Source organism: Lontra canadensis, unplaced genomic scaffold (assembly GCF_010015895.1).
Source record: "Lontra canadensis isolate GAN:19392208 unplaced genomic scaffold, GSC_riverotter_1.0 scaffold96, whole genome shotgun sequence".
Lineage (NCBI taxonomy): Eukaryota > Metazoa > Chordata > Mammalia > Carnivora > Mustelidae > Lontra > Lontra canadensis.
Genome location: NW_022631090.1, coordinates 2758938 through 2772358, shown reverse-complemented (window position 1 = coordinate 2772358; position 13421 = coordinate 2758938). Strand labels below are relative to the sequence as shown.

Below are 13421 nucleotides of genomic sequence, written 5' to 3'. Positions count from 1 at the left end.
GTAGCAATTACTTTGGGTTCCCTCTTTTGTGCTCGATCTGCCTAGGAAATCCATAAAAATGGACTCATTTACTCTGGACCAATAGTTTGGAATTTTTTTAGTACTATGGTCTCCTTTGAGATGCTGGTGAAAACTACAGCCTTTGTCCCTAGGTAAATACTCATTTCCTTGGGAGATCCCACACCTCTCTCCTGAAGCTCTAGGAGGTCTGTGGACCCCAGGCCGGGTCCAGAACCTCTGTTCTGGGACAATGGTGTGAAGACACACAAGGCAAGGGTGGGAGGAGGGTGGGAGAGAAGGCTAGGGCATACAGAAGTCTTTGGCAGACCAGTTTGTATTTGGAAAGCATCGGTTAAGTGCTACGATGCCAGGATGCTGGGGTCCCCTGGTGAATACTAACCATGCTATCTGGGCCGTACTCCCATTCCCCAGCATTCTTTTCCCCATCCTCCATCTCTTGCCCCTGTCTGCCAGCCCTGGACAGCCCAAATGTCTCTCCATCCCCTCTTCGACTCCAACCTTTGGAGAGCCAAATGGAGTCAGCCAGCACTCCAACCTTCTGCCCAGGTAGCTAGGAAGCCCCTCCCATAGCCTGGGTATGGGCCTTTCCCATGAGTCCTTGTCTCCTGTTTTTTTTTTTTTTTTTCCCTCCTTGCCCATGGAAGGATCCATGGTCATGGTCAAGCAGGCTACTAGGGTACCTGCCTGAGAAGCCACCAGACACTCACTCTTCCATACTCATCAGTTCTTCAGGTCGGCAAAAGGACAGACTAGAGACGTGGGGGTCAGTTTGGATTTTCTAGTAAGCAGATACCGGGATGGAGTTAGGAGCACATGGTTGATTGGGGGTGGACACCTGTGAAAGAGAGAGGGAGAGGAAGCAGGATTGGGCAGAGAAGTCTCTGGACATTGTTACAGATAAAACACTCATGAGAGGATGGGAGGGCAGAAGGAGGATTGGGCAGGCTGTCGGTATGGATCTGAAAGTCAGGGCCATGCCAGGAGACAGCTACAGAGCAAAGAGAGCCCTTTAGAGAAGTCCTGCAACGTATCAGCTGGTGACCCTCCCAAGACGGGGTTTGCAGCTTTGGGGTGGGAGGCTTCCTGCCTTACAAGGAGTGGGGCAGGGGGTGGGGCTGGTGAGAGTGGCTCCTGCCCTGTGCTATCGTATTTTTTCCTCCAGATAGGAGCCCCAGACCTGCCCTCACTTGTGACTGATGTACTGAATATGCTTCTCTATGTTGACCCTCAGCTCTAGGAGCCATCCAGCCAGGGAGGAAGGGAGTAAGTGCCCACAAAGGCAGATGCTGAGTGGGTGCATCTATATACACAGGGCATATGGGCGGCTGAGTCTCCTGCAGGCTTGGCTCTAAGAAAGGAGGACACAGCAGCTCCCGGATTCACCACCATTCATGATGTGCTTGTAATTCTCTCATAATGGTTAAGGATCATACAGGCCTGCTTTTGGATTTTACTTCTGCCGCTGAGTGGCTTTGGACAAGTGACTCTCTTGTTGGAGCCTCAACTGCCGTATTTTCAAAAATTTTCCCAGGGCCAAACGAGGTAATAATGCGCACGAGGTGTTCAGTATTGCTTGGCTCATGTATGTGCGTAATGGCGGTTAGGTATGTTACTACAGTGTGCCAGGCCCAGTATGGTTTTTACCCCATGCAAGCCTCACAATGACCTTGCCACGGAAGTATTACTCCCCCTTTTGTAGTTAAGGCAGTGGGGGGCTCTGGTAGAGTATTAATAACTTGCTAAAGGATCACACAGCTGGTAAGTGGCAAGTCCCCAATTCACCTCCACGTCTCCTTGACTCCAAGTCGACCCATTAGTTTACACCGACATGACGTTCTAGAGTTCTCCCAGGCTGCTACCAAAGGGGCTCTGCAGGCTAATGAGAAGGATGGGGGACAGAAACGGGGTTTGGGAGGGTTCTCAGGCCACTAACAGCTAGGTGAGAGCCACAGTGGAATAAAAGACATTTCCCACAGTGAACAGAAGTCTAAAGAATGCATCATTGGTAAGATATTTGGGAGGTTATATGCAGGCCTCATTGATAGCTGATGATAAATAAATAGTACGTAGAAGTCTGCCTTCTGCGAGGTAGTGTTTGAGGGGTATACATCAAGCTCCTCCTATCCCTCACACAAAAAACATATGCCCAAAGGGCCAAGATTAGTGGTCGTTGTCTTTGAGTTCTAGTATGGTTCCAGCTGCTTCCAGACAAAGTACAACCTTGAAGCCAATCACTTCCATAGTGAGCATATGAGTTAACAAACTGAGCTTGAAAATGGAGGCTGGAGCCTGAGGGAATGAACCTTAGGGCAAAGGAGATCCAGATAGGATGAGAAAGGGGATTTGAAAAGAAGGCAGAATAGTCCAGAGTCAGCAACTGAGGGGCCCTTGCTAAGCAAAACAAAGTAGGGTCCCAGAAAAATGGGAGGAAGGGTACAGAGGTAGGAGGCCTCCTAGTTCCTAGTTTTGCCACTGGTCTCCCAGAGATGTGTGAATGTATTTATGTTTTTAGTTGCAGTCCTTACTCCGAGGTGGAAGGGCTTCCTTAACCACCATGCCTTCCCTTCCAGTGTGATTATAAATCCTCTGTACAAGGAGCCTCTATTTCCTGGTTTCTCTCTTCCACGTCCTCCCCTTTTCTTTCCAGTTGTTTGGAAAGCAACATTTCCCCAACTGTCCCCACCCCCACCCCCACCAGCTAATTTCTCCTCTTGTCCCTTCTCCCAGGTTTGCATTTCCTCTCTCTCTCTCTATCCAGCAACATCCAAAGCCAATGAATTATTAGCTCTGAGGTTGGGCCCAGACCACTGGGAATCCAGGGTGCCACAGACAGACACATAAGCTTATTGGAGAAATCATTCCCAGAGGCTCTTTGAGAAACAGTACAAAAGGATAGGGGGACAAATTGTGTGTTGACCAGCTCAGGAAGCTCAGGGCTCCAAGGGGGCTGGCGGCACCTGCCATTTATGTTACTGACCCCTCCTCCCTGACTTCCTGTCTTGTGGAAGAGAATTGGAATCGATAATGTTCTAGGCCATTTCTTTCCCCCCATGACAGAAAGACCTCTCAAAAAGACAATTGTGGATTGTTACTCCTGCTTCCCTTGAAGAGCCTAAATCACTTTTGTACAGTAAAACAGTCCTTTCTCTCTGTATTGATCTAATCTGAGCCTTGTGCAGCTAAAGTCTTGCACAGGCCGTGGCAAGTTGTGGTTGTGGACAGCAGTCTCTGTCACCTGATTATACCCTCAAAGAACCAGAATCTGGGGAGAGACCAAAGCCAATGAATCTTTGTCTTGTGCAAATTGTCTTGTGCAGTGTTTTCACATCTGTGGTCTTATTCAAGCCTCACAACCACCTGCTGGGAGCCAGACAAGGAAAATCTCCATGCAACAGACGAAGATTGAGGCCCAGAGTAAGTGAGTCACCAAAGGTCACAGAATCAGCCTGAGACTACAGGTCTCCTTTGGGTCTGGGACCTGGACTGAGTCCATTGAAACCACCATAGCTTGTGTTAAACCAAGGGGCTGATATACCGTATCTGGAATGTTCAAGAAGAAAGGGAAAGGGAACACACACACACACACAGAGGATTGACCTAAAATAGACCAAAATACAGTTTATGCAGTATCAGACCATGTTCAGAGGGTTTCTGCCAGAATGCCTTCTCAATACTCTTCTTGGACACCTGAAATCTGGTGGCCTCCTCCCCATTTCACGTCTTCATTGCCACACATGCTACTCTCAGATTCTGCCTAGAGACTAAACAGTTGCTTCCTTACCTCTGAACTTTGGGGGCAAGGCAACAACAGGGAAGAAAACAGTGCTGCCTTTCATGGCCCTCTGCAATTATGACATGCAACTATGAGAGGAGGAAGTTTTTGATCATTCCTAAGTCATGGTGACATGGCTGACACATGGCACCACTTTTCCCAAGCTGCCCAACCCCATCCCTCACTAGAAAGTGATAGTGAAAATTACATGCTTGTTATTTTTTGTTTTCCAAACGGCTTCTACAGTCTATTAAGAAGTTGTAAAAAATCTATGCAGCAGGCTGTGATCAGAATTTTCAAAAAAAAAAACACCTAGTACAGTGAAATAGAAAGTACCAGAACAAACATGCAAGTAGTATGCATGAGGCTTCTTTTGGACATAATATTTCATTTGCCACATGTATGCACCTGTGTGCTGGATTGTGGTATTTTATACTTCTTATTGTGTGTTCAGGCAAAACCTTTGAAAGTCACCAATTTAGAAGACACACACCTCAGTGTGAGATACAGGCTCTATCCTAGCTTCATCAGATATGTTATTCCGGCAATACTGTTTCCTCTTTTTAGTGTTTCTCCAGGGAGCAGACTGACCTATACAGCCCACACATGGTCACTGACAACTCTTTTGTACAGAAAGCTGCATTTGGCAATGAAAGGCAAATATTAATAGAATACCGCAGTTTGGTAGCCAAGTGTTTTGATGAAATATTTTCATTGTATAGAGCCAACTGTTAAATCTAAAAGCTAACTATGCCTCACCATTTCCTCCTAGATATCTTTACCCTTCATACCATGTGTGTCTTTTCTATACCCTGTATTAAATAACAAAATTAGCAAATGAAGTCCCCTTCTACCAGATTTCCTGCCTCACTTTCAAGCAAGTCAATCCAGCAATATTCCAGAATAAGGGAACTCCTAGTATCTTCTTGCCTTTTTTGGACTGCTTGCTCCTTCTCCAAACACATGGACCCTTTCACCTCATTGGGATTATCTTTGAAACACATCCTCTATTACTAGGTAATTTCCAAAAACCAGGCACACGTTAAGTTCCAATTCACTAAGGCTCATGCATATTTAAATAAGCTCGGTGGCTCTTCCAGCCACATAAAGCTAATCATGCAAATAACTTGACAAAATTTGAATCCTGAGGTACTAGCTTCCTAGGCTTATGGCTGTTTCCTTCCACTACGCCTACAAATTCGGACCCAAGTAGACTCCTAATCATTTTTATCTAGGTAAATCATTGCTGGACATATCAACCTCATCTAAGATGCCATTGATTTTAAGACTCTCCAGTATTTTGGTACTACTGAGAGAAGCGGGGAGAGCCTATTCAAGTATGATTCAGCATCAGTTTAGGATCCAGGCCAATCTCAGGGATATTAAATTGTGAAAAGTAAGTGCATCTGTGAAGAGATGGTTTCAAGGGCTATTGCCTCTTCTCACCCCTCTTCAAGTGCCTGGTGACACATTTTTAAGGTAGAATTGAAATTAATGGGTCGACCCCTCTTTCTGGAAACCAACTGTCTCTTGGCTTAACTGCCTGCTAAATCCAGCATTTTGGCTAAAGTTTCTCAAGGTTAAAATTTCCAACATCTCACTGGAAACCTCGCTGCTGGCTCAAACGGGATCTCGTGAGTGTGAGTATGTGGTAGGCAAAGAACAGGATGGGCTGGAGAAAGGACAAAATCCAGGTTGTCAACCCATTTTCAACATTCTAACCTGTGTATTTTTTTTTTAGTTTGAAATACTTCATATGGTAAAGAAACAACTAATTTCTCGAGTTAAAAAAAAAATTAAAAGACCTTAAAACAAGCTTGAGAAAACTTGACACAAGGCAAATTTTATTTTATTTTTTCAAGTTACAAAAATATCATGTCAAAAAATACAGTCTTAGTCCACACAAGAGTAGTTCCAGCCATTTAAAAGGTCTACAGAGTTTGGAAAAAGCAATGTATATAGAAGTCTTAAAACATATAATATAATCACTCAATTCAGTTATTGCTAGTTATGTGCAGCTTTCACTTGAGACCATTCTCTTCAAGGCAAAAGGCAGTGTTCAGGCACTGACTGTTGCCTGCTCAAGGTGTAGATTTAGACAGCCAATCCAAAGTTAGAATGAGCTCACTTTGAGTAGACCTTATATAACGCGTAAGTTTTGATCAGTACTACAAGAGGGTGTGGGCTATATTTCAGTTCCACTCCTTCCTTCCATATTTAATTCTATTCTCTTAACACATCAGAAGTAAAATGTGTCGTTTGGGGCAAGAGTGAATGAATTGCTGGTTTTCAAAGCAAGTGATGAGAAACCCTAACTTTGAGTTGTGATGGAGAAACAAAGCTGGCACATTTAGCTTAAAAACACTGAAACAATAAACACAAGAAAGGAGAAAAATCGAAAGTTTAACAAAAACCAAAGCTAGCTTTTTCTCTTTAGATGTTGAGATGGAACACGAATCAACTTGTTCCTCTGAAGTCTAGGAGCTTATGAAAATCTGCTGTCCTCTGTTTTCTCTTTAAAAAGACTAAGAGCTAGCCACATGACAGGAACATGGTTTCAAACAGTTCTGCTTAGTCAACAGAAGAACGAATCATCAAATTAAAAAATTTTAACTTTAAATAAGGAAGAAAGGAAAGAAAACAAAACAAAAGCAATCGACAGTGTAAAACACAGAGAACAAATCACTGCCTTTGGGGGATGGGTAATACATCGGAGACTTTTGGCCTGAAGTTCACATGGAAGACTTAGAAGCTAAGAGTGTCCCACAGAAATAGCGATGGCTTTGCTTCCCACTTTCCTGTCCCACCCTGCAGGGTCAGCATTATTGCTGACATCTTACCCCCAGAAGTTCTTGAATAAATCTGAGACCTAGATTGGTGATAAGTATGAGGCGAACTGGAAGAACCTTTCAAAAGCATTCTTTGAACAAAAGTGACACTCGGGACCATTTTGGCAAGGATAATTTATGACTTAAATCCTCAAAATAGGCTACACGTTTAGGAGGTAGAAAACAAGTACCCAAAATTTACCATTTGGCCACCCTCCTTAACTTTTGGCCAACCTTGGATCCTCTCCATTTCTCACTCCCCATTCTCCCATTAAAGCTATTAGTGCTACTACCATTCGTTACCTAAAGTTATAAACTTGGAGCTACCAAGAAAAATCTCAAGTAGTTTTGTTTTTAAACCACTGAGTATATCGAATACTCAAGTATCAACTGGGAACATTTTAGTAGATTAATTCACTCCATAAGAAAACATGCCTACATAAAACAAATACTTAACACGAAAAAGACTACTGAACATCTCTACATGCTAATAAGTCAGAGCAGCTATGCAAACCTAAATTAGTAATGTTTTCACGAAACTGATTTGGATAAGCCTTATATTAAAACTGCATTACCAGCATTTACTGAAAATACGGATGTGTCTCACTAAAAAATTAAGCTAATAACAACAACAACAAAAACTCTACTTCCTCCCAGAGAGTTATATTGTGCTGATATCCCATAGATAGTATTATAAAAGGGTTTCATTTTTGCAATAGGCTGGGCTCACAGTGCATGTGTTAATACAGAGACCATGTGTGCAATATTATCACAAGAATGTCATTAGTGAAATGTATATAAGGCATGTAAAAAACTCGCATTAAAGCTCTTAAGGGCAAGGATCCAAACAGGCAGCCACTAGAAAAGGTGCTGCTAGGAATAAAAAAGTATTAAAGAAAACAGTTTCAGCACATACTAGTTTATAGTGCTTCCATAATAAAATGAATTACTTCACATAAATTTATGTCGCTGGAACTAATGGACCAAACAAGAATGGACTTCTGCCCCCTTTTAACTACTAGCCCAATCTTGGAAACGGAAGCAGTCACTTGCAATCTTCCACACGGTGTTGGTAGGAGTCGCCTGGGCAGTCAGCAGGAAGTTCTGGTTGAAGTAGTGTTGTTTGTTTCCATCAAACTTCACAGTTCCACTGGTCACAACAAGAACTGTGGTCTGGGCCTGAGTAGCTTGCTCTTCACCCACATAAAATAAAAAAAGAGAAGAGGTCACAGTTTCTATCTCTAAAGAAGTAGATCTTCAGGCTTAAATGACATTACTTCTAACAACACAGAAAAAAAAAGTTTCATAAACTTTCTTTACCTGAGCATAACCTTGAGCATGCACACCCAAAGGCAGAAAACGAAATTATTGTTTCAAAGCATATTAAAATTATTTTCAGTCCAGAAGGGGTTTGAGGACTCTAATGAAGTGCTTTTTTGCACAGGACCATTTGATTTCTCTATTTATTAATATTTCATTATGTTTCTAACAGAACTTTTTCATACTTTGCCTTCTTAAGCTATTCTTTTTAAAAACTACAATGGGGAAAGAAAATCACCCTGAACTACTACTTCTGACGCTTAGGACCCCATCTAGAGGTCAATCTTACATATCACATCAATCTACCTTGAATCAAACTCTTGCCAAATAATTTTTTCCTGTAACAGAATAAATTTCTTCTGTGAAATTTTGGTAGGTTGTAAAATAATAACATTAATCAGAAATTGGTATAATTTTTCTCTGGAAACATTTCAAGGCACAAAAGGGAGTTGTTTATTCAGGGACGATAGATAATTCAGTTCTCTCCCAACAATCAAAAGCACACTTAGCCTCAATTTCTCACTCATTTTTAATAAACCATAATCACACAATCCAACAGAAGGCTAGTGGTCTTCTGGAATTAGATGCACCTAAAGAAAAGCCAATAATTTAACCTGACTGCTGAATTTTTCATTTTTAACATGCTCAAAAAAGTAATTATTTCTATTGTTACAAGTTGCTTGCTGCTTTTGGCGTTCAAGCTTAGTGCTCACTAAAGGAAAACAAAAGAAAACATTGAAAGAATGTGATCTTACCATGCACTGGTTGGCAATCTAACATATTGACCTGGAACTCACTAGAAGGCAACATCTCAAAAAAATTAGTTAGGGCTTCCAGCCCTGTAACAACATTTCCATTCCATATTAAAGTGGCCTTGTCCAAATACAGCCTGGTTAGTGCCTTAAAGAGGAAAAAAAAGGTAAAGATTTTGTTTCTAGGGAAGCATGTTATAGAAATGGATCAAGGGGCTACAGGTGACATATAAACATTTCCACAGTTCTACCTCCATTTCCACTCCCCTTGCCCCCTCCCCCTGGAAGATAATGTGAGCAAAGAAGGTGTCTGACTGATCATTTTGGATTTAATAGAGACAATTTCACTTTAGCCATGAAAACACTTTGCATCCAAGCTGGAAGAGGGTTTTGAAGTTTTGGTTTCTTTTTCTTAAAATGAATTAAGATTATGAGTTTTAAGCATATGCAGCCCCAGACCAGCTTTAGTCTCCCTCCGGTTTCTAATTCTGAGAATTAAAGTTGTCGATCGGGTCCTACCTGGCCACTCCAACCCAAGTGTTTACGTACACGTGAGTCATCTGATGTTTGAACCATTTAATGTTGTATGTGTTAGGAAGAATTCTTTTAGTACTACTCAAACACCGTATTTTGTTCAAAAGAATCACAATTACTTGCTAGTGCAGGTCTTTGCTAAGTCATGTAAATTAATGCCCACATAAGGCAGAATTCAAGGGTTAACCCTGTAGGAACAGGAGTTAGTCACAGGAGGTTAGCTTGTCACAGGACAGATTATTTGCTTAATCCTAAAATTTTACTTGGATGCAAAGACCAGCTCCTTATCTTGACTCTGGTAATAAAACTACGTTGTCTTTTTTTTTTTTTTTGCTACTTTATTTTTGAAAGTAAGTTTATTGTGCAAGACACAATAAACATCTATTGTCAGGTCCCTTGTCAAACATCAGTATCAGAAACTTCTTTTATCTTCTGCCAAAAAAAAGAGAAATTTTGTGAGATTAACTTCTCTACCTGCAGCATAGAGAAAGCGCTCTAAAGCAGTCCTATGCTGGTAAGAGGCTTAGCAAGACTCCAGCACATACTGATACAATTACTTACAAGATATGACTCAGGGATAAATCACAACAAATAAGCTGATGACATGAGAATTTGCTCTGTTGAAAACTAAAAGTATCCAAACCATGTGGGTCCTATTTGTGAGCTTTAATCAGAACTTACTACAGCTGTGAGCTTTAATCAGAAATTACCAATACTGGAAATTAAACAAGCAAATCAAGGAACATTCCCTGTAATGGCAGACTCCTTCACTAACACTAATGCTGTTTAAAGCATATTGACTGAATGATGGGATTAAAAAGGCAATATATTTAAGTAAACATATATCAAGCCCCATGTCAAGTGCAGTAAGTTACTTCTCACTTACCACCATAAAAATAAAATGAGGTTAAGAGAGGTTAGCAGTTTGCCCAAGATCACAGAGTTAAGTAGATGCAAAGCTGAGAGAGGATCCCAGAACCCATACTTCCATATCATACCCATCTTTCCCTACACAACACACTTTTAAAGAACAAGTCCACAATGATCACTTATGCAAGCCTGGCTAAGAAAAAACAAAAGACAAAAAACCCTGGTACTTAACAAAGAGTAGTAGAGTCTATAACACTCACCCGTCTTCTTTTGTCCATTGTCTCATAGTAAATATTGACAAATTCCTCAGCAGCTCTACATGCCTGATCTACATGAGTCTTAAAATCCTAGGAGAAAAAAATCAGACGTGTACATTACCACCTTTTCAACCCCTAACAAACAGAAACCCACCAACAAAAACTAATGATTTATTTCAGTCACTCTGTACCTCCATACACAGTCCATATTCTTTTGTATAAATTAGGACATTATAAAGTTCAGGGCTCGGGGTGCCTGGGTGGCTCAGTGGGTTAAAGCCTCTGCCTCCAGCTCAGGTCATGATCCCAGGGTCCTGAGATCAAGCCCCACATCAGGCTCTCTGCTCAGCAGGGAGCCCGCTTTGCCCCCTCTCTCTCTCTGCCTGCCTCTCTGCCTACTTGTGATCTCTGTCAAATAAATAAATAAAATCTTAAAAAAAAATAAAAATAAATAAATAAAGTTCAGGGCTCAAGTTTCCAGTTTTTACATTTTCTACCATTTTAAAGTACATGTATTTAGGGCATAGTCATCCCTCATTAATGTTCTCATCTTAAATTGAAATTGGTAATCTTTCCTTGGTAACCGGTGCTGTTTAAGTACTGTAGGCTTCCAATGTTTTACAAAACATTAACCTTAATAGAAATGATGTGGTCTGAACCTTAAAAAGGGCGGGCGAGGGGTAGAGGGCTGAATCAGAAGTTATGACAAGGAGTTGCTCAGTGGGAACAAAATAAGAGTACAAAATAAAGGCCAACGAAATACTTGAAAAAGTACATACTTAGGAAACTTCCCCACATTATGTAAAAATTCACTGGCGTTTGCCAAGAATTGCAGAACCGAAGAAGAGAAATGCTGTTGGGGTTTTCTCCTGCCGGATGATTAGTAAGTACTTTTCCCCCAGCCATTCACGGAGCCCAGCCTATTATTTGAATTAAGAATCCGTTTCATTTCTCTGTCAGGTGATGGAAAGTTATTTGTAAAGGGAAATAATGAAGAATAAAGGATCCCAAGCCATAAACAGACCCCAACATTCCTGCCTCTGGCCAATTCCCATCTCGGAGTCCTTTCCAGGAGAAAGAGACTACACAGACGCCGGGGTTTGGGTGGCGGTGGGGGAATAGGGGGGCTACGGACCAAGAGGGGCTACAGAGAGGGAATCCCGCCCCCGAAGCCCAGCGGGCCAGGCCCTGATTCGCCACTGCACCACGTGACCGCCAGGCAGCCCGCCCCAGCGCCCCTCCCCTCAGCTGCCCAAGCCGCGGCGCCCCGGCACCCTGCCGCGGCCCCGGCACTCACCACGGACGTGGCCATGAGCGAGCCCGAAGCAGCCTGTTCTGGCAGTGGCGGCGTCACTACCTCTTCACGTGTCCGGCGCTCTCGGCTGCTGCAAGACCAAATATTTAGGAAGACAGCTAAACCCGCCAAACCCGAATTCTCTACCCGCCCATTCTCCCCCGGAAGTAGCTCAGTCCGTTGTTAAAAGCACCCCGATGTTCCCACCTTAAGCACACGTCCCTTCAGTTCCGACCGTACCCTCCTATCTGCCTTCTGTATTCATTTGTTAGCTATTTATCTACTTCGGGGGAGAAAAAAAATCCTCGGCTTTCATAAACGAGATACTCTAACCGAAAGTATCCATTTTCCTAGCGACATGGGACAAGCAAAGATCATCTAAACGATCCAATAGCGGGGCTTCTTTGCTCCAAGAGGCGGGGCCAAGGCTAGCCAAAGACCAATGAGAAACGCGAGGAGACCTGCTATCTCTGTAGCCTATAGGAAAAAGGGGTGGAGTTTGGCGAAGTAGGCAATCACTCTGCGCATGACTAGTGGAGAAGGATTTAAAGTTCTGGAACATTCTAGAAGAATCTAACCTCACTGAATTGAAACCCAACGGTCTCAGTAGCATTCCTAAAATTATTCACAAATCACGGATTTGGTTATCTGCTATTCATAGGGAAAGGCTTATCAAGTTCCTTCATTCTAACATACCATTTTTGTCTCAGACTTCAAATGAAGATTAGTATACATGGCCATTTACCACCTTCTGCAACCGACTCTCTAAGAACAGCTAGGATTTTACTGCCTGATGACCATGAGCAAGTACTTTTTCTAAGCATTTTAATCTACATTCACTTATTACTTCAATAACACTATGATGTAATCCTCTCCGGTTTATAGCTAAGGCACAAGTTGATTAACCTTCAGGGTCACAAACTAGTTAGGGTTCAAGCTCGAGAGTTTTAATTACCATTACAACCTGATTTCACTGTCCAGCATCCTTTAAAACCATTCACCTCATAGGCACTGACAAATTCTGGGTGGTCAAATCAATTAGATACTCTATAGCCTTACCACGAATAACTGGTTTCTGGCTCCTCATCAAAATATTCCCTTCTTCGTTGGTATCTTCCTGAGTCTCCGCCATGAGACCAATCTCTCCTGAATCTTCTCATACTCAGGCGTTATTTTTTCCTCTGAACTCTCCGCTGTTCAGACTAGCTTCAACTGCAAATCCACCCGCTTTCTTCCTTTGCGCCCCTCTTACTGGCGTCACTTCCAGGGGCTGTCTCTTATTTAAAACGTCCCTCCTCCCACGTGACTTCAACTGCTACCCGTATGCTAATGACTCTACGTAACACGGCTCTAGCCCCCCCTTTCCTGACCTCCAGTTACGCATATGGAATTTTGCTAGATACGAACGAACGCCGGACTGTGCTACAGCTTTCTCAAACTCATGGAGTCCAAAATTTGAATTCCTTATTTCCTCTGCACATCCAATCTGTATTCTTTGAGTCATCTATGTTCAAATATTTGGAATCTTTATTTGTAGCACCCCATCATCATAATTCATTTGTTCATTCAAAAAATAATAAACATTTAGTATGGACTACCACATTATGCAAGGTTCTGAATATAGAGTGGTAAAAAAAAATAGACATGATTCATATGCTCATAAACTTCACAGTATAATGGCAATAAAAGACAATAAACAAAATATTAATGTACTACAGAGGAATTCCAAGTAACTTGTTCAATTCTTGTTTTTTAAGCAACCTCTCTTCCCTC

The 13421-nt window shown here is 42.2% G+C and overlaps 1 protein-coding gene across 4 annotated transcripts; it reads right to left on the bottom strand.

Moving 5' to 3' along the window:
* Positions 1 to 5610: 5610 nt before the first annotated feature.
* Positions 5611 to 12885, bottom strand: NXT2 (nuclear transport factor 2 like export factor 2). Of its 4 annotated transcripts, none has more exons than XM_032837066.1 (5): positions 12708 to 12885; positions 11652 to 11739; positions 10358 to 10444; positions 8697 to 8841; positions 5611 to 7814 (listed from the first exon to the last, which is right to left on the bottom strand). In XM_032837066.1, exons 1-5 carry the CDS (start codon positions 12806 to 12808, stop codon positions 7633 to 7635), a joined length of 603 nt encoding a protein of 200 aa, XP_032692957.1. In that variant the 5' UTR covers positions 12809 to 12885; the 3' UTR covers positions 5611 to 7632. The 4 variants fall into 4 exon arrangements, with proteins under 4 accessions (XP_032692957.1, XP_032692958.1, XP_032692960.1 ...); XM_032837067.1 differs by having other exon boundaries at positions 11652 to 11736; XM_032837069.1 differs by lacking the exon at positions 12708 to 12885 and adding an exon at positions 11856 to 12039.
* Between the last annotated feature and the right edge of the window lie 536 nt (positions 12886 to 13421).

Coding starts and splice junctions, on each gene's coding strand:
- NXT2 (XM_032837066.1), bottom strand. CDS start 12,808: ATGAGAAGATTCAGGAGAGATTGGTCTCATGGCGGAGACTCAGGAAGA. Junction 10,445..11,651: donor CGCTCATGGCCACGTCCGTG/GTGAGTGCCGGG, acceptor TTTTTCTCCTAG/GATTTTAAGACTCATGTAGA. Junction 8,842..10,357: donor CAATGGACAAAAGAAGACGG/GTGAGTGTTATA, acceptor TTCCTCTTTAAG/GCACTAACCAGGCTGTATTT.